Source organism: Echinops telfairi, unplaced genomic scaffold (genome assembly GCF_000313985.2).
Source record: "Echinops telfairi isolate 266 unplaced genomic scaffold, ASM31398v2 ScPeMD7_3533;HRSCAF=4204_0, whole genome shotgun sequence".
Taxonomy (NCBI): domain Eukaryota; kingdom Metazoa; phylum Chordata; class Mammalia; order Afrosoricida; family Tenrecidae; genus Echinops; species Echinops telfairi.
Window position 1 is genome coordinate 86,074,832 of NW_022107431.1, and position 19,874 is coordinate 86,094,705.

Consider the following 19,874-nt stretch of genomic DNA (forward strand, 5'->3'; position numbering starts at 1 on the left):
GATGCAGACAGAAGCGTGTACAGTATGAGCCAATCAGTGGCAGTAATGACAGAGCATGCGCTGTTACACAAAAACCGCGATAGAGTGAAGCCGTGGAAGTCGAAGCGCAAAGTGGCGAGGGTTCACTGTATATTGAATAGTTCTGATACTGAGACAGGATGGATATAGTCCTTGAGCAGATATAATTAAAGAGACTCTGAGTAGCTTACGTTATTTAATGGGTTTGAAAGCTACTTTATCCCAAAGCATATATGTCAAATTATATTTTGAGAAGTAATTTGTTTATTTTACCATTATGGTACGCATTGTCTTGCAGTTTACAAAGTTTTTCTATATGACTTTATGAGAGAGGGAAATTCACTGCTTGTATCCACATGAATCCGAACTTTTATTTTCAGTTGATTTCATCCACTTGCGCGTCTTGTTTTTGATGTCATCTTATTCAGTAGAGCGCAGTCACTTCAGTAGGCATTTTATGTTAAGTTCTACTTGCGTGCCAACTAGCACCACTAATGCCCGTTTCCATCTGCCCTTATGCTTGCGTAGTCCTTTCGCAGAGGCTCCTCGGTGTTCGCCGGAAAGCAAGGCTTCATCACGCTTCGTGATCTCTTCCGCTGGGCTGAGAGGTACAGATTGGCTGAGCAGACAGAGAAGGAATATGACTGGCTCCAGCATTTAGCCAATGATGGTATGTTTCCAAGCAAATGCTCCCAAGCTATAAAGTTATGTCAGGTGTCAAACTTTTGGTTAAAATAAATCTTGTCCCATATTATGATTGATAACGCACATTTCATGAGGTATTCCTGAAATGGCTCTTCTCCCTTAAGTCCCAAACGTTACTATAAATGCTCTTAACTGCTGCAGGCCTCTGTCGTGAGCTTCCCTCGCCCCCCACTTCAGAGGGATGCGTGTCGCAGTCAGGATATGGGCACAGTCCCTTTGGGAATTCAGGCTGGTGGGTGGTAGCTTGTCCACCACTTTTGTGTAGCAGCACACCAGCGTGTGGTGACCTTTGATATTTGTGCTTGTGCCTGTGCCTCAGGCACATAGGGAAATCTGTTCATTTCAGATACTGTCAGCATTCGCAGATAGGGTAGTTGTATTGTGCGAGGCTCAGGTTTGGTTATTGTGATTTAATCCCTAAGAAGAGTTTACGTAATAGAAAGCATGTCAAGGTCTTCAGATAGAAAAGTACTGATAAGTTATTATTAGGGTGGTTAATGAAAAGGGGAAGTAAATGGAAATAGCCCAGCAGAGCTTTATCCATTGCACTGGTAAAGGATAGCTAGAGGGAAGAGCGCAGTCTAAAAAGCCTTTTTATGGAGGTGAAGCACATTGCAAAGTGGATGAGGTGCACTCATACTTTGTTTACAATCTGGTGAATGAGCATCTCATGTCTTCTGCCAGCCAGTGACCTCCCTAAGGAATGGCACACACCCCTCATGCCAATTGCCATCAATGGATTTTGTCTGTGCCAAACTTCTCCTACACGGAAGCATGCATCTATCTGTAGGTTCTAACTCTTTCCCTCAGCCTGATGTGAGACTTAACCGTGCTGTTGGACACACCAGTACTTCATTCTTAGTTTTGTGGTGCTTGTGTGGAAACCCTTTATATGAAGATACCATGTTTTTTTATCCAGTTCTTGTGGGTAGACAAGTTGTTTTCCATCTTAACCTATTGAAAACAAAAGCGATATGCATATTCTTCTACATACACATCTTTTGTTGCATGCATTTGCTCATTTTTGTTTGTGTGTACTGAAGTCAAAATCCATTCCTACAAGATCAAAGAAATATTTATTAAAGATCAAATGTAAAGATACTGTTCTTGATGATACAGCTTTTACATCAAGATCTGTTACTTCAGAATGTGCCGTTTACAGCTTTCTGACCATTTCTTAAAAGGCCCCTGGGCTCTGGAGTTACTCCAGGTCCAAGCAGCAGTGTGTATGCCCCCAGAGTACTCAAATCATGTTCCATAGGGGTGTTCTTCCTGTTTGGGAACCAAAAGAAGTCTCACCTGCAATGTCAGGGCTGTAGGGCCGATGCAGTGGGTAAGGTTTTCCTATGAACTTCTAATTCGACAGCCCTTGCTACCCTCAGAATGAGCAGGTGCAAGTCCTATTTGAAAAAAACAACCCTCAGCACAACTTTCTTGGCCTTTATTTCCCCAGTGCAGTTTTCATAAAACTTGTTCATCATAAACTCTTGATCATTCTGTGTCCTTCAGGGAAATCTATTTAGATTAATCCATTAAGAGAATTCCTCTGGGATCCCAACAGACAGTCAGCATACCCTCTCTGGGCTGACCTCTCAGCCTTGAGTTGAACTGGCCCTACAGAGCAGGTCCCCAAAGTGGTTCTCAACCTGTGGGTTGCCACACCTTTGAGGGTCAAACGACCCTTTCACAGGGGTTGCCCAATTCATAACAGTAGCAAAATTATAGTTATGAAGTAGCAACGAAAATAATTTTATGGTTGGGGGGGTCACCACAACATGAGGAACTGTATTAAAGGGTCGTGGCATTAGAAAGGTTGAGAACCATTGCCTTAGAGCCACTGTTTTGATGGGGCCTCTTTTGAAGGTGCCTTATGAGAGTAAGAAACGTGTATTATTGAGAGAACTTGTCAGCCACCATCCACCGATGACAGAGACCTGTGTACACTTGGGTTGCTTGCCATAAACCCACTGAACTGGCAATCTCGTGATCTGCTTTATTTTACTTTCCCAGTGTTTCCGGGCCATTGTAACAGCTTCTCATGCTGTCCAAAGTCGTTGGTCAGCTTTCTGCATTCACTGGCAGTGAATGAGTTGCTAATGCTCTGTAGTCTTACAAACCCGTGTTGTTGCCGCTAGCCATTTCTTCTTCTTTTTTTAAGGTTTTATGCTTCTGGCAGGCCGAGTCAGGAAGCAGGAAGAGGTAGATGTAATTCAGGAAGTTCTTGAGAAACATTTTAAGAAAAAACTGTGTCCTCCATCTCTCTTCTCCAAAGAAAATGTCCTAAAATTGCTGGGTGAGTAGGCCAGAAAGCCCAGGAGAGAATAACTCAATTTGCGCTGATACTGACAATTCTAATATTCCTTTTGCATTGTACAGGTAAATTGTCTCTTCCGACGTCCACCCTGGAGTCCACGTTCAGCCACCTTGTGTGGACTGAGGGCATGCGGAGGCTGGCTGTCCTTGTGGGAAGGGCATTGGAATTTGGTGAACCAGTGCTGCTGATTGGAGACACTGGGTAACGTCCTGGGACAGACAGCTCCACACATAGGATTGTAGTTGATCTAGACCTCTGAAAGATCCAGTCGGAAATCAGTCTTGATTTTAACCTTCCTTCTTTTTTTTTTAAAGAAACAAGTACGAGGCTCATTGTTGCTTGCTTTCCTCTACCTTCAGACTAAAGTTCTCTTATTTTGGGAAAAGAATATACTCTTGCATCATTATCATTTGGGCTGTTTTTTTCTATTATTTTTTAGACCGTGAGATTCATAGTTCGATGTATGGAGAAGGGCAGATGAGCTAGTGCCTCTGGAAAGTCTGAAGGATTGGGTTCCCTTCCATCCCTTCGTGGTTATTAGTAGGATTAGGAAGGACAGAATTAGTGAGGTGCTGACCAACCAGCACCATGCTCGGTGTTGGTTTTGAGGACAGGCGTCTTGTCCAGCACCGTCAGTTACTGCAGAAAGGCTTGGGCTGTGGTCCGCTTGTCGGCTCACTGGGGTGGGTGTTCTTCAGTGTGTATTTGGAGCACCTGGCCCTTGCTAAACTGGTCTCTCTCTGTAACAGGTGTGGGAAAACTACTATCTGTCAGGTATTTGCAGCATTGGCAAACCAGAAATTATATTCAGTCAACTGCCACTTACATATGGAGACGTCAGACTTCCTGGGGGGCCTGCGGCCAGTCAGACAGAAACCCAAGGACAAGGTTTGTTGCATAGCAGATGGCAAAGTGGTCTCTGGTTTGAAGAACTACAGTGTGAATGAGTCAGCTGGGATTTTGTTCACACGGGTTTCCAGGTTCCAGTTAGGTTGTGTTTGATTATGTGATCTGCAGCTACTAGCTTTGCTACCCGGGGCCTTCATTAGGGTCATGGCCCATAGTTTTGTGTCCCTCTTTTAGCACCTACCTTCCGGCAGACTGACCCTCGCAGGCGCAGACACTGATATTTGTGTATTAGCTTGTGGTGCCGCCTGCCCTTTCATTCCTCCCTGGTCCTTTCCCCAATTATAGGAAGAAATTGGTACACCAAGACTCTTTGAGTGGCATGACGGACCTCTGGTTCTGGCCATGAAGGAAGGTGGCTTTTTCCTTCTGGATGAGATCTCGCTGGCTGATGACTCTGTTTTAGAAAGACTCAACAGGTATATGCATAAGAGCTTTTCCCTTGTATTGGACGACTACTGGTGTGGTACTTAGAGATAATAATTCCCGTGGATGGTAGTGCCTCTCATGGGTGCATTGTGAGTGTGTGGAAGTGATGTTGACTCCTTGTTTTGGTTTTAGCTCTCCTTAAAGTGCCAGAGACTTAGATGGCTTTTTTTTTTTTGCTATTAGTAATCAGAAAAATAGGTGCATATTGGATAGCTGGGCTGAGCTAAAAATTCCCTTTTTTAGGTAAATTATGTGCCTACTAATTCAATATTTTAAAAGAACTAGAAGCAGAATTCTAGATCTTATGACTGTAAGATAGCTCAAAACCTCACAGCAATATGACTCTTGATGTAGTAATGCCTAATTTACACATTATTAAACCTGCCCATTTTAAATGTATAATTGAAAGGGATTGGGCATATTTACTAAGTTTGCAGCCACTACAATTCAGTTTTTGGATACATCACCCCAGTAAAATCCCTCCGACACAGGGCTAATGCCCGATCCCATCTCCTCTCCTAGACAACTACAGTCTACTTTTTGTTGCTGTAGATCTGCATTTTCTGGACATTTCATAGACATGGGGTCTTGTGTCTGATTTCTTTCAATGCATCATGCATCAATATTTTCTCCTCATACCACGTCTGAATATTTTGTTCCTTTTTAGTCTTAAAAGTAATCATGGTGTAGATGAACAACCTTTTGTTTATCTACCAGTTGGTGAGCATTTGGGTAATTCTACATTTCATCTTTTTTGAATGATATTGTGTGAGATCCCAATTAAGAAAGACAAATGCCTTACTACAGCTCAGTGAAAAAAGGTGTTACTTTTCTCAGGAACAGAAACACTCTTGCACCGACCTTTGAGACTGAGTGATTTTACGTTCACGGCAGGAACGCATCACCTCAGCAGACTCGGTGAAGGCCCAGCAGAAGCGCCGCCCCTTTAAAGAACACGGAGGACCGCAGAACAGAGCGAATCAGAAGCTTTTGCTAATCTAGAAACATCTTGCAATTTTCTTTCTTTCAGTGTCCTTGAGGTGGAAAGGTCTCTAGTATTAGCCGAGAAAGGCAGCTTAGAGGACAAGGATAATGAAGTAGAGATACTGACTGCTGGAAAAAAATTCCGTATCCTCGCGACCATGAACCCTGGAGGCGACTTTGGAAAAAAGGAGGTAAATCCATGTTTTCTAGAGCAAAGTTTTTTACTTGCTGAACTAGTACCCAAACTGCAGTTTGTAAAACTGATTTGGAATGTTATTTTTGGATTAAAAAGATGAATATCGAGAGGTTAATTTTAGAATCACTGTGGGGTTACCAGGAATTGTTATTCATTTGATGACAACTTGTTTTAGACGATAATTCTTCCATATAGACATTTCATTATCGGACTTCTCTATTTCTGGATGTGCCTGATAGTTAATTATAGTCCCTTGATCTAGCCCTTTATACTCATTGCCTACATTATTCCAGTTTTGCAAACGACAAAAGTGACAACTAAAAATTGCAGTCCCTTAAACACCAATCTCGCTTTAGGAGTGATTTTAAAGCCGCCAAACAAATAAAAACGCTTATAGCCAGAAACCTATTTTAGCTTTGCAGTTAGAACTTCCTGTCCTCCTGCATGCCCTGTGGTCCCTACTGGATTGCTGGGAAAGAAGAGCAGCCCCTGCTTAGAGCTGTGGTTGGGCCCTGCTAGGAAGCAGCAGCCCAGTGCCTTCCAGGCTCTCGAAGCCTTCTGGTGGAGATGTCAGCATATACGCAGCATATATGGCCTGTTACTGAGAGGATTTTAGTGTTCAGGAATACTGAGAGTAGAAACAGGGAAGTTAATCTTAAGTGAGAATAGTTAAGATTCTTAGTTACGTAAACTTGATGAGTTTCTGAAATGTGAACATAAGATTTGGGGCCGAGTTCTCCTTAGCCGAGACTTCTAGGCTAATGCGAATGGCAAACGCACTTGGCTGCTAACTGAAAGATCAGAAGTGTAAGTCCACCCACAGGCACCGTGGAAGAAAGGCCTGGTGCACGTCCACCAGAGCAGTCAGCCTTGGAAACTCTGGAGCAGACCCAGGTGGGGTCACCCTGACTTAGAACTAACTGGACGGCAGCTGGCTGCTTTTCCTCAGGAGCATAAGGTTCGCCTGCTCCATGAAGTGCCCCAAGAGAAGGAAGACGCATAGCCTCAGACTCAGAATATAAGCATGAATTGGTTCTTTGGCTGGTGGAAACACCACAAAAAGATGATTTCCAGATTGTATATCTTGCCTGTTGGATTAGTTTATATTAAGTTTTCCTTAATATAAAGATTACCAACCTTTACCCATTGGAAAGCTGCTCTTTGGTTTTACCTGTTTACCAGGTGCTCCTTGTCTAGGAGGGAGGAACCTGCAGGCATTCACTAGGTCTTGGTTAGGCTGCTCCTGAGTATGAGCACTGAAGTGGCCCTGGGGTTTTTTGTGGTAGACTAGGTGCACGCTGGAGTTTATCATCAGATAAACAGGAAAAACAATGACTGCAAAGTACTTTCATGCTTTGTCGTTGTGAAAAAGGGAAGGTTCATTAGGGCTAGCTGACATAGGGAAGGGAAAGGAAAGGCCTGGCCTAAAGTTGGAGAGGCTAACCAATTCTTTGTTATATAAAGTGTTTATCCTCCCTTAAAAATTTACCCCCTTTGAGCCACATAAAAGAACCATTCTCCTTCTTCAAGAGCCCTTCCCTTGACCTCCTCCCTGGGGGACAGACAACCGAAAAGTGGGCGAAGGGAGACGTCGGACAGGAGAAGATATGACAAAATACCCATTTATAAACTATCAAGGGCTCATGAGGGAGGGGGTAGTGGGGAGGGAGGGGAAAAATGAGGACCTAATGTCGGGGGTTTAAGTGGAGAGAAAATGTTTTGAGAAACGATGTACAAATGCGCTTTACACAATTGATGTGTGTATGGATTGGGATAACAGTTGTATGAGCCCCTAATAAAATGTTTTTAAAAATTTTAAAAAAAGAGCCCTTCCCTGTGGGAAGAGAGCTCTTATTGTCTCTGTAGCATTGGTTCTAAAGATAAAGGGTGAATCTGCATTTAAGGGAAAGAGTTTAGATTTGGGAGTCACCCAGGGGTTGGTGTCTGGCTAGCACCACTTTCTCTGTAGGGCTTTGGAGCTCTGCCCTGTCAGTAAAGGAGGGGCAGTGGTGGAGAGTGAGGGGTGGGGCATACATAGGGAGCCAGGACAGAGGTCTCCAGTAAGTGGCTTCTTGTGGTAGCTAATAAAAGAAGCATGTAGATGCACAGCCTCCTGTCTTTCAAAGGGCTAGTTTTCCAGCTCTCCTCATAGGTTTTAAATTTACATAGACATTTATGTTCCTTGTAGCTGTCTCCTGCCTTAAGGAACCGGTTTACTGAAATATGGTGTCCTCAAAGCTCAAGCCGTGAAGATTTGATGCAGATTATCAGTCGCAATCTTCGTCCAGGATTGTCTCTGGGCAGAATAGATCATAAAGGTGAGAAAGTGCCGGTGGTTGTACTATAGATATGCATGTGAGGAGTGTGGTATCAGATGTTAGCAATACTTAGATAAAGTGTGTGACAGGGAGAAATGAGGTTGAGAATAGGCCAACATGCCTCTAAAGATAACATATTCTTTAACATGTTCTAGGCTTGGTACCTTCTATTAAAATGTCCCTTGCTCATATTGCCTCCTTCACCAAGGTTATTTATTTCTGGCTTTCTTATTATGCTAGCTGTGGCCATCTTTATATTTAGATGAAGTGTATAGGCTGTCCCTCTCAGTATATGACCCACAGTTACTAACCAGTCTCCATAAAACCTAGTAAACATTTTGAGCTATGTACAGTGCTGCTTTGTAACACACATTAAAACTTTATTTTTATGGGATCGTTATGGTAAAGATGTTTTAGTGCATCTGAAAAGGTTTTTTTTAATGCATAGAGAAGTACACTTTATTACTGTATTAACACTAGACAGTTGACAAACTGATGTTGGACTCAATTTGTTCCCAACAGTGCCTGCTTATATACACATTTGGTTGATGGAAAGATTTGGGAATGGAACTTGCTCATGATTTAGGGATGGCTTGTATTTATAACTAAAGGTGGAGAATGGTTTGTTGAAATTTTGGTCATCACTACCTTGGGAAAATACATAGAGAATTTTAAACTGTATTTCTTAAGCCTCCACTAGCTAATTGATTATTTTCTCATTTAATTTTTCACTTATTATGACCCATTTAAAACATGAGGAAAATAAAATAGTATATGAAAAACTCCTATGAATGTAGAGCCAAGATGGCATAGGTCTTTGTTTTAATAAAAGTAAAACAAAATTATTTCATGTTTTGTTTGTCTAAGATGAGCCATATTGCTTTGATATTTATCTAAGGCATTTGCTGGGTTAAATTTAGAGCCTGGTTCCAGGACCTCCTGTTGTCTGTTAGGAAAGACTGATCCTCTGCGCTTAGTGGGTTACACAGTGGGCTCATAATCGCAAGGTCAATGGTTTGAATCCGCCAGCCAGGACTCTGGGAGAAAGTTGAAGTTCACGTAAAGATTTTCCACCTTGGAAACTCTTATAGGACAGTTTTGTCTTAGCCTGTAGGGTTGCTTAGAGTTGTAATTGTCTTGATTTTTGGCTTGGTTTTCTGGCCCATTGAGCAAATATTGAAGACTTCCCCATAAGAGCTGCGTAGAACTGCCACGGTTAAGTACACAGGGCTGCCCAAACAAATGGGTGTGACCACAACTGTTTTATTTCTTGTTGAACAGGCCCCCCAACTTGATAGTCACCCAAATGAGACACACATGGACTAGGTCTGTGTTCTTGAAGGTATCTGGATGACTTGTTGGTCCCCACGTTCAGGGGAGTAGGTGTGGAGGCGCACGAGATTTTCCCTTTTCATAAGGTCTCAGGTGATGCCAGGGATGCTGGCTGGTCCATGCCCCACACACAGACCACCGACCGGCCCAGGCTGTGCTGTTGACAAGGGCACCTTTACTGTGAGGCTCCGAGGGAAAGATGGAGGCAGGGCAGAGGATGAAACTGCCCAGCAGGCATGGTGTATGTGTAGCTCTGTATTAAGGCCTGCGTCCCTTCAGAAAGGAACTTCTGAACCCCCTTTGGGCAGTTGATTCCTTTTTAAGTTCCATGGATTGTGATGAGCACAGATTCTTTCCACAGCTGCACTATTGCTAAAGTGCGATGGAAATGAAGAGTTTCTCTATAGGGCAGCCAGCATGGGAGCCCCACGATCTTGCCTTCCTGCCTGTCCTGAGGGGGCTTGTGTACCACTCCAGGCTCTCCAGGTTCCCCAGGGAGCATTAGAGACCCTGAGGGGCCATGGAAGAGTACGAGAGAATTAATCATTTTCAACAGCGTTGTCACCTGGAAATGGATTAGGATGATAGAATGTAAAAACATTTCTTTTAAAATTGTGAAATGTCAAGCAGGAAATAAAGGCACAGCTCATTATTTAAAAATACCGTAGCTAAGGTTTATTGAATATGACATCTCATCAATTTTGATAACCCAGTAATTTAAGTATTCTAAATTGAGTTCTCATCCTAATCAGAGTACTTCGCCATATTTTCATTACCATCTTACTAAGCATCCCATGTTAGGTTCTACTTATTGCTCTAGTATTTGGGGGGCTCCGATCTTTATAGCAGCACTCTTATCAACAACATATTCATAATTTTTATTGACCATAAAAGAGGCATGAAATGGATGTCCTTTAAAGCAGCATTCTCTGACAAAGTTTACGTAGGCTGTGTTTTGTTGTTTGACTCCTCTTCAGAACAGTGTTGCTGGAAGCACCGTTTTCATATGTGGTTTTGAATGACTTCCTTGAGCTTCACGTGGCCAGAATGCTCTCCTGACCCCCACAGTGCAACCAGCCGCTAATTAGTAAATGTGTCTGCTACTCATAGTCTTTCCAACATGTGGTTTTTATTTCGTAATATAATGAAATCTATTATTTTACCTTTGTGATTTGTTTTGTTTAATTGGTGCCATGGCGTCTTTTCAGCCACATTTTATATGTGGCACCATGGGTCACATGTTGGACTGCTAACTGCAAGATTTTCCAACTTCTCTCCTCGAAGGGAGGGTGAGGCTCCGTATTCCTGTAAAGAGTTACAGTCTTGGAAACTCAGTGGAAGCAGGTTCTACTCTGTCCATGGAATCACTATAAGTTGGAATCAACTCAATGACAGTGGGTTATTAAAAAAACTAGCTATCGTGGTATATGTATGTATTGTTGAACAATTTCTAAGTATTACAACGGTGCTGGAGATTTATTAGTTGAGAACTGGCCAACAGATAATATAAGATTGGGTGTTGTACCCAAGGTGAGATTGTGTAGGGCTTTTATCGTTCAAGGAGCAAAGAAAGTCAGGGAAGGCCGAGTGAATGAAACTTTTGGGGACTGATGAAAAGATCTCTTAAAACCCTTACTCAGAATTGTATTCGGCAGTAAGACGAGAGACACAGGGCTAGCTATTTGGAAATTTGCCAAGCAGGTTTCCGTATAGCTAGACCTCGGCCTGTCTGGGCTGTGTGCCTATTAGTTACATGTAAACTGTAAGAAGACCCCCTAGTACTAGCTGTGAAGTTTAGCGTCTTGTCACCTGAAGCATTTGCGCTCTGGAACCCTATATATTGGCTGTATTCTCCAAACTGTCAGGACTGCTGGCTCCTTTTCCATTTTGTTGTACGCTCCACATAGGCTTTTAGCCTCCACAGTATTCAGCACATATTTTGGGGCAGTATTCTTGATTAATTTTATTGTATTCATTTTTCCATATTTTATTGCCTGTAATATTCGCCTTAAAATACATAAAAACGGATCTACCTGTTTCTTCAGTGTCATGATTGACTTTCTACTAAACGGATAAGTTAAAAAAATGTTTTTTAAGCTAAATACGTGATGTTTTGTGTTTTTTCACTCTGAGGTGTGTGGATCCAAGTACTTGTGCCTGATATCTGGTTGCTGAAACAGTATTAGATTTCTTTCTTCACTGGAATTTTTAATGATCATTTTTATCATTATAAATTCTTTGTAAAGGTTTGGCTCCCCTCCCCCATACAGTGAGCATTCAATTGATTATTTTTCTTCTAACCAATTCATAGTGTAGAATGAGCCTTTTGCTATGTATTTTATACGGCAACAGTGCTTATTGTTCATCATTACCTTTTGTTACTTTTTTAGACAAAAACATTCTTTGGTATTTGTACCTCAATTTTTTTAGGGTATCTCAGGATTTGTCTTTCTAAAATTGTGATAAAAATGAAAGGGGGCTTCACAAAGGTTGTAGAAAAATTAAATGTAAAGATTATGGAATATTCTCCTGATCTTTCTGAAGCGCCCTAGTTTATACAACAAAACAGGCCAATGCATCTCTTTGTAAAAGTGTAATTCAAAGGTGTCGAAGATCTTCTACGAGTGTGCAACCACCCTTGCTGAGCTTTTCTAAATGCCCAATAACCAGTGATACAGTCTTAGGGTTCTCCAAGCAAGAAATTCCGCCTTCTGTGTATGCTACTTAGCAAGCAGTGCCCACTTTTTCAGATATTTTGCCATTTTTAATTTTAAAATTAACAATAGACACTCTAATAAGTTATGTAACTTGAGCTAAAATTTGTAAACCGCTTAATTTCTCAAATTTTTACCAATAAAAACAAACCTCTCCTTCAAAACACAAAACAAAACCCAAAAACTAAATGCTACACAAAAGTGGCACTGTGAATTATTCGTTTGAAATATAGTAAAATTGGTATGTTTTCTTTTCTTTCTTTTTTTTCTTTAAAAATATGGAACGCTTCACGAATTTGCGTGTCATCCTTGCGCAGGGGCCATGCTAATCTTCTCTGTATCATTCCAATTTTAGTATATGTGCTGCCGAAGCAAGCACTGTTTTCTAAAATTATTGTGCAGTAACTTAAAAAATAACCTGAACATAAGCCAAGTGAATGCTTTATTTTAAATAATTTTTCAGCAGATTTTAGGGTAGCACATTAGACTACCATTGACAAGTCTTTTTTTTTAAAGGGGCCATGGACATAGGATGCTATTCACGAACTCCCTCCCTTCTGAGATAAATACATGAGAGGACCCCCTATGAAATTTTACTAATGCTCTGAGGAAGCACGGGCTCCTTCTAGGCCTTCTCAGTGGGTCCCAGGGTATCTAAACACTTGTTCCGGGATCTCCCAACACACAGCAGTTGCTTCTGCCCCCTCAGGCACGGACATCGCGGAGGTCATGCTGGATTTCATCGACTGGCTGAGGCATCAGGAGTTTGGCCGCAGCTGTGTCGTCAGCATCCGCGACATTCTGTCCTGGGTGAATTTCATGATTACAATGGGAGAAGAAGCTGCTTTGAAGAGGCCAGAGCCTGTCTCCACCGTGACATCTTTTGTCCACGCCGCATGCCTGGTGTACATAGATGGAATAGGATCAGGTATGATGTCTGCTAAGCTGGTGCGGCTGAGCACAGGAGTGGCGGGCGGGTGGGAAAGAAGAGCAAGCCCAGGCATTAACCCTTCCATGCTAAAAATGTCTGCCCTTCTCAGTTTTCTCTTCTTCTGCCCGAGGCCCTTCACATCGTATGCCAAAATTCCTCATAGCTTGTAGACCAGGGCTTAGTAAATATGAAACCAGGAGAATGCGTAGCAAGAAAACTATTGGAAATGGTCCTGCTGCCTAAAGAGCCCCCCACCAATAGACTTCAGGCTAGCAGGAACAGCTCCCAGGATTCCCTCAGGACGAGGGGGGCATAGTCAGAAAGGTCAGTGGACAGACCAGGAGTTATGTATGTTTTTTCTCTTTTTTCAGTCTTTTGTTTGGGCTATGTCATTGTTGATTTGCCTACCTATATAAGATAGGCATGGGACGCAAGCTTGAGGAAAAAACAACGGGATTAATGGTTCTGGAGGGACTTGGTGGGGGAAGGTGGTGGGAAGAGTGTGGTGAGCAAACAACGTCATAGACAGGGGAACAACTAGGGAATTACAGTCAACAACAAGGAGGATGTAGAGATCCTGGGGGTGTTGGAGCAACAGCTATCTATCTAGCTGAGAGAAAGTACTGCGAGGGGGAAGTAGGGCGAGTGTGATGGTAGGGCAGGAGGAAGGTAAAAGGAAACAAATGATCTAGGAAGCAAAGCTATGGCTAGAGGTATAAGTATAGGTGTATTCCTTTGTAAATACATTCATCCATAAAAATAGAGGTATTTGCCTAAGTACATATATTTATATGGCAATACGCTGAGGTAGTGGACGGACTTCGGGCCTCTGCTCATGCCCTCCCTCAATACATGAACACTTTGTTCTAACAAAGTGGCATTCTGTGATGCTCACCCTCCCAGCATAATCGCTGTAGACAAAATGGGTGCATAAGCAAACATGATGAAGAAGGAGGGTGGTGCCCGGCTATTAAAAGATGCAGCGTCTGGGGTCTTAAAGGCTTGAAGTTAAACAAGCAGCCATCGAGCAGAGAAGCAACAAGCCCACGTAGAAGAAGCACACCAGCTGGTGTGCTTATGAGGTGTCATCGGGATCAGATAGCAGGCATCAGAAGACCCACAACAAACAAAAACATATTGAGAATGGGGGTGGGGGTGGAGGGGAGGGGGGCTCGGAGCAGAGACCTAAAGCCCATCTGTAGACAATGGACCATTCCCCCCCACAGAGGGGTCACAGGGCAGGCGATGAGTCAGCCAGGGTGCAGTATAGCACCGATGAAGCACACACTGTTCCTCTGGTTCCTTGAGGCTTCCTCCCCCCCACTGTCATGACCCCACTGCTCCTGCTCCCTTCAGTGGAGACCGGAGCATGACACAGGGATAGACGAGATAGGGCTCACGACACAGGTAGCCCAGGAATGGGAATGGCGATACCATCCAGGTAAGGGGCACTGATGGCAATGATCGACACCTAACCACACACCCCACTCCAGGAGGAAGCACGACAAACCATGGGGGAAGGGAGACACAGTGGTCGGTGTGAGATAAGAAAATAATAATCTATCCCGGGGGTGGGCAGTGAGGGAAGAGGAGCTGATACCAAGGGCTCAAAAGAAAGGAAATGTCTAGAAAAGAGTGACGGCAACATACGAACAAATATGCCTGATGCAATTGATGTATGGATTACACTAAGTTGTACGAGCCCCACTAAAATGATCTTTTAATAAAAAAAACGGTCCAGCTTTGAAATGCTGGATAAATCCATAGCAAAGGTGGTTATATTCATAGTTAGAATTATTACTGACATTATAACTACCTATAGTTAATATACTTGGATTAATTTGTTTCATATATTATAAGTTTATCCAATTAAGTATTAAAATTCTACATTTTCAGTTAGGAAGACTTGACATAAAAACTAAATAGTTGCTAATACCGCATTAATCACTCCGTTTCTGGGCTAATGTAGATTGGCTGGAATTCTTTCTTGAGTCAGCTCCTGCTCAGCCGAGGCTCTGTAAGCAGCAGGGACAGACTTCCTTCTTAGCACAGCCTGTCTAGACACGGTCCTTGGTCTACATTTCTGGCAGGTCCTCACTGCCCCGCAGTCTGCCCAGGAGCTTCTGCTGCGCGGCTGTGTGCTGCTGGGTGTCGCATGATGGACTGATCACTTGTGTTTTAGGAGTAACAACTTCTGGGCTTGGTACGGCCCTCTTGGCTCGAGAAGAATGTCTGAAATTCCTAAGCAAGAAACTTTCCAAAATAGTCCGACTTACAGAAGGTCAGAAAAATGAGTTGAAGATTTATGACAGGCTCAAAGCCAAAGAGTTCACTGGGATAGATAACCTTTGGGGAATACATCCGTTTTTTATACCAAGAGGTAAGCATCATTTTAAATCAATGGCAATATGCTTCTTTTTTTCTTTTTTATAATCGTTCACTCTTTTGACAATACGCTTCTTGTGATAGAAATATTTGATTGCTATAGTGACTTTGCCAGGAGCCCTGGTAGTGTAGTGGGTTACACATTTGGCTACTAACCACAAGTTCAGTAGTTTGAAATCATGAGCTGCTCTGAGGGAGAAAGTTGAGACTTTCTCCGCTGTAAACAGTTACAGTCTCTGAAACCCACAGGGGCAGTTCTACTCTGTCCTATAGCTCCACTCTGAGTAGGAATCAACTCGGTGGCAGGGAGGCAATGCTCATTGTATGCCAGACCCAAGATCAGTTTTAACTAGCTATCGTAGAATGAATCTGACCTGTAATAATTGTATAAATGGTTCAGAATGTGTGTAACCAGCATGTGAAAATACAGGAACATGGGGTTTTCAACCTAGCAATAGATTGTCTGGTAAAAATGCATTTGTTAATTATATGCAGTGCAAAAGGAGATCTTTCTGTAATATGATTGAGTCCACTTGTTCACCCAAAATGTACCTCATCTTAAACAATGTTTTGGCTTTCAGACGTAGCATGCCATTCTTAGGCAATGAGGTGTCTGTTGATTGAGTACATGGGTGCATGTGAGAAGTGCAGTGGAAGTTACTAGCTGCTCAAGGGTGAACAGGCTGGCCACACTTCCTGACCTACCCCTTGCCCTTTCCCTCACCTCAGGTCTGTCTTTTCTGCAGTGCCTCTCCTCACCCTTCTTGGGACCCATATAATCTAGGCATTAGGTCTCTTCTCTGGCCCACCGTGATTGTATTCAGGGTCCCTTTAGGGACTGTATCAGTGGCCTGCGAGGGGGTGGTCTTTATTCCTGCTCCGCGGCTGAAGTACTAAATGCCATCGTCGGCCCTCATTCTCCACATGGTGGTCCCGTGAGACTGCCAGTCCGGCACTTGCTGCTGAGGACATCTCCTGGAGGGTGTGGTGGCCTAAAGCCTCCGATAACGTTGCTCTGTGGTGCACTAGGCACCAGCCTACATTGGACTTGTAGGGGAAAACCCCTATTTATAAGGGGCACAGGCACCTGTAGTAATTAGAGGTCTAGGTGGTGAAAAGAAGAGATGAGTGTTTGCAGTTAGGCCTGCGTGTGTATGTGTGTGCACTTCCACCGTAGTTTGAGATGAGCTCTCTAAGGGAGCAGGCACAATTGAAGAAAGTGCTGGCTGTTCCCGTGTTGTAGATCCCAGGGGGCAAGTAATGAAACGGGGCCAGAGCATCTTCGGTGCACGTGGTTCTTTACTGGGTTCTTGTGGGTTCTCAGCATCTCGTTTTGAAGTGTGTGTACAGTTTGAAGTGTGGTGTCCAGCTTATACCTTATTTTCTGTTTGTTGAAGGACCCGTGCTTCACAGGATCAATAGTGCCGACTATGCTCTCAGCGCTGGCACTACAGCAATGAATGCCCAGAGACTCTTACGCGCGACAAAACTGAACAAACCCATTCTCCTGGAGGGCTCCCCCGGTGTGGGCAAGACAAGTCTGGTGGGAGCGCTCGCAAAGGCTTCAGGCAACACTCTTGTTCGGATCAACTTGTCTGAGCAGACGGTAAGCACAGTCATCGCGCGCTCGTGGGGATAAGTTTGGATCGTAATAGTTGTCTGTGATAGAGAATTTTCTTCTCAGAAATGGTCATGAGGTTGTTGTCAGTGTCCCCAATATTTCATGTGGTAGTGAAGACCATAGCATCTCTGTTAGACCTGGTTGACTCAAGAAACAAGTCGAGTGACACTCATATTTGTGTAAGAAAGAACTTTACATCAATAATAATTTTATCTCAAGAAAGCATCCCAGCCCAGTCCAACTCCAGTCCATAAGCCCAGCACTAGTCCCCAAGTCCTTCTGCAGACATGCAACCACATACAGTGATGCAGGAAGATCACAGGCCGGGGGCGCAAAGTCCTGTGGATCCAACGGTGGTGGTAATCATCCCAGGGCTCTGGCAGCATCAGGGTCTGCCGGCAGGAAGGTGAAGCCCGGGAGGGAAGGGGTTCCCTGTGCCTTCCTCATGGGAAGGCCATGCCGACCATCAGGCGATGACCTGACTGACAGTGGAATACCACCCCTGCACTTTTATATATCTTCAAGTTGACGTGAAATTATGTAACCTCCACAGCATCTTCCGACTAATTCTTGTTTGGGGCTTCTTACTAGCTGACACTTATAATTTTATTACTCTTTAGAGAAAAAATTACTTGACTATTTACTGTAATATAATCTTCCATAGTTTCCTTAAAAAAAAAAAGTAGATGTAAAGCAAGTGTAGCAGTCTTAAGGGAATCAAGGACAGAGCCTCAACGTGAAGTGAGACTGGGAGTGGAGCCTTCACACTGTTGCTGCTTGTTTGTTTTAAAAATTTACCAACTAAGTCCAGGGTGGAGAAGGACTCATCCAGGGTGCCAGGCCCGGTGGATCCATCCTCAGAGCATTACGATGAGGAAAGACTGGGTGCCCTCTGCGCCCCTCAGCAGTGCTAGGCTTCATTGGTTTGGGTGTTGTGTGAGTGTAAGCAGTAACCGCACAAGCCCCATGTACTTGTCATTTTGGCTGTTGCTTTGGAATCTAGTTCATCTTTGTGTGTAACATCGCCTTTCCCCGCTTTCTTCCCTCTCTCAAAGGACATCACAGACCTGTTTGGAGCAGACTTACCTGTTGAAGGTGGCAGGGGAGGCGAGTTTGCGTGGCGTGATGGCCCGCTGCTGGCAGCTCTGAAGGCAGGCCACTGGGTTGTGTTGGATGAGGTGAGGGCCCGGTCTATCTTGCCAGTGGTAAAATCACACGTCGGAAGAGCAGTCCGCCCTTTTCTAGTTCTGCGGCAGTTCTTGCAGGGAACGGTGAGGCCGCCTGCTCCTAAAGATGCACGCTTTCAGAAAGGTCTGAAGAGCTGTATATGGGGCTCTGAGTCCAAATTGACTCTGTGGCAGTAGGTTTGGTGCGGGTTTGATTTGGGGCAATTCTCAGAGGGTGATCATGCTGATTGTTAGTAACAGTCAACTATATAATGAAAATGTTCCTCTATGGTATCGAAAAAGGAAAAGGAAGGCCATTTGGCCGAAAAATAAGCAAGAGTACGTCTCTGCATATAAAACCCCCAAACATTCACTTTTCTAAGTTTGGAGAAAAACTGACTCTTGGCTAGTTTTCTAATCCCTGGTTGGCTTGCAGATTTTGTATTTTATTTCCAAGGTGCCTTATAAGTAGAGTCAGCCCCTTCCTGTTTTGTCAGTGCAGAACCAGAGCTAGGAAAAGTTATAGTAAAAAGACACGCAAAAATGGTGTGGCATGTGTAGATGGGCGTGTTTGTATCAGAACAGAGCCCTCCAGCCACCTAGAAACACGGGGAAGTGATGCACACAATGAAAAGTAAGGCTGTGGCTACGGCAGTCGGGTCAGCATGGGCTGTGCCGTCATGGTTCAGGAAAAGACTAGACGTCACGTGGAGCTGAGGCGATTACAGTGACCACAGTGCTCCGACCAAACTCGTCTCAAGGCACAGGGGCTTCCTGGATCCAAACGCTGGAGGGGAGCTCCACGTCAGAGGGAGTGCAGAGAGTTTCCTGGTGTGATTCAACATTCATCCAAAAAAAACCAAACCAAGCACCATTCATCAGCCACGAAAAGAGAAGGCGTGGTCTTAAAGCTTATGTTCATCCAGGGACGGTAAGCCCTAAGCCTGCTGAGGCTCCCTGGGTTTGCAGACACTCAAAGCCCTGCACGTTCTCTTACTGGTGGAAGGTAGCTAGCTCTGCAGATATGTTTCATGATGTTTATATGATGACTCTGAAACCCACTAGGACCTTTTGCTTAGTGCTTGAGCTGGGAAAGTATGTTGTAAAGAATTAATCAAATGTTATTTCTTCCCTACATTTATTGTTAAATTTGGGCGGGGGGTGGGGGACGATGACAACCAGATGTGTGTATGTGTGGGTGTATGATATATATCATTAAACATGTGTACACTTTTCCAAATAGCTTAACCTGGCGTCTCAGTCTGTATTGGAAGGACTCAATGCTTGCTTTGACCACCGAGGAGAAATCTACGTCCCAGAGTTAGGAATGAGCTTCCAAGTACAGCATGAGAAGACCAAGATTTTTGGATGTCAAAATCCTTTCCGACAAGGAGGTGGGAGGAAGGGCTTGCCCAGGTCTTTCCTTAACCGATTCACCCAGGTAAGAATGGCTGGTTCCACTGAGTCTACAGGTGCAAGCTTGAGAGCTGATGAGACTGCTGGCCCGTAGCTGTCAGGGTTCGAACTAGGAGACAGGGCAGCAGTTGAGTGTCCAGTGTCTCCGTTCCGTCTCTCGGTCTGATGGCTGTCCACTGTCCATATGACTCATTCGCATCGCCTCTTCTCTCCCGGTTTACATCACTGGTTTGAGTGGGTATGAAGTCAGCTGCAGGAGACTAAGCCCCCCCCCCACCTCTTCTGGGTTCTGAGGTTGCCCTCAGTGGGACCTTTAATGGATCTGTCCAATCTACTGAAAAATTATAAACATCTTAGAATGAAAATAATGCATTATAATTGAAGACAAGTCAGAACAGACAACTACCAAGAAGATTTACAAAAAAAGGAAAGAAAAACA

The 19,874-nt window shown here is 43.9% G+C and overlaps 1 protein-coding gene and 1 non-coding gene across 2 annotated transcripts in view; one reads left to right on the top strand and one right to left on the bottom strand.

Moving 5' to 3' along the window:
• Positions 1 to 19,874, top strand: part of MDN1 (midasin AAA ATPase 1) — a 152,231-nt gene that overhangs the window by 58,047 nt on the left and 74,310 nt on the right. Inside the window, exons 26-37 of the mRNA XM_045294316.1 lie at positions 547 to 688; positions 2,882 to 3,016; positions 3,100 to 3,238; positions 3,787 to 3,925; positions 4,232 to 4,362; positions 5,403 to 5,547; positions 7,741 to 7,870; positions 12,626 to 12,844; positions 15,030 to 15,227; positions 16,630 to 16,838; positions 17,909 to 18,031; positions 19,263 to 19,460. Of these exons, the coding sequence (XP_045150251.1) occupies positions 547 to 688; positions 2,882 to 3,016; positions 3,100 to 3,238; positions 3,787 to 3,925; positions 4,232 to 4,362; positions 5,403 to 5,547; positions 7,741 to 7,870; positions 12,626 to 12,844; positions 15,030 to 15,227; positions 16,630 to 16,838; positions 17,909 to 18,031; positions 19,263 to 19,460 (1,908 nt within the window). The remainder of the gene's footprint in view (positions 1 to 546; positions 689 to 2,881; positions 3,017 to 3,099; positions 3,239 to 3,786; positions 3,926 to 4,231; positions 4,363 to 5,402; positions 5,548 to 7,740; positions 7,871 to 12,625; positions 12,845 to 15,029; positions 15,228 to 16,629; positions 16,839 to 17,908; positions 18,032 to 19,262; positions 19,461 to 19,874) is intronic.
• LOC115871045 lies at positions 12,189 to 12,295 on the bottom strand. Its single transcript, XR_004047034.1, has one exon. It is a non-coding gene; the product is annotated as a U6 spliceosomal RNA (small nuclear RNA).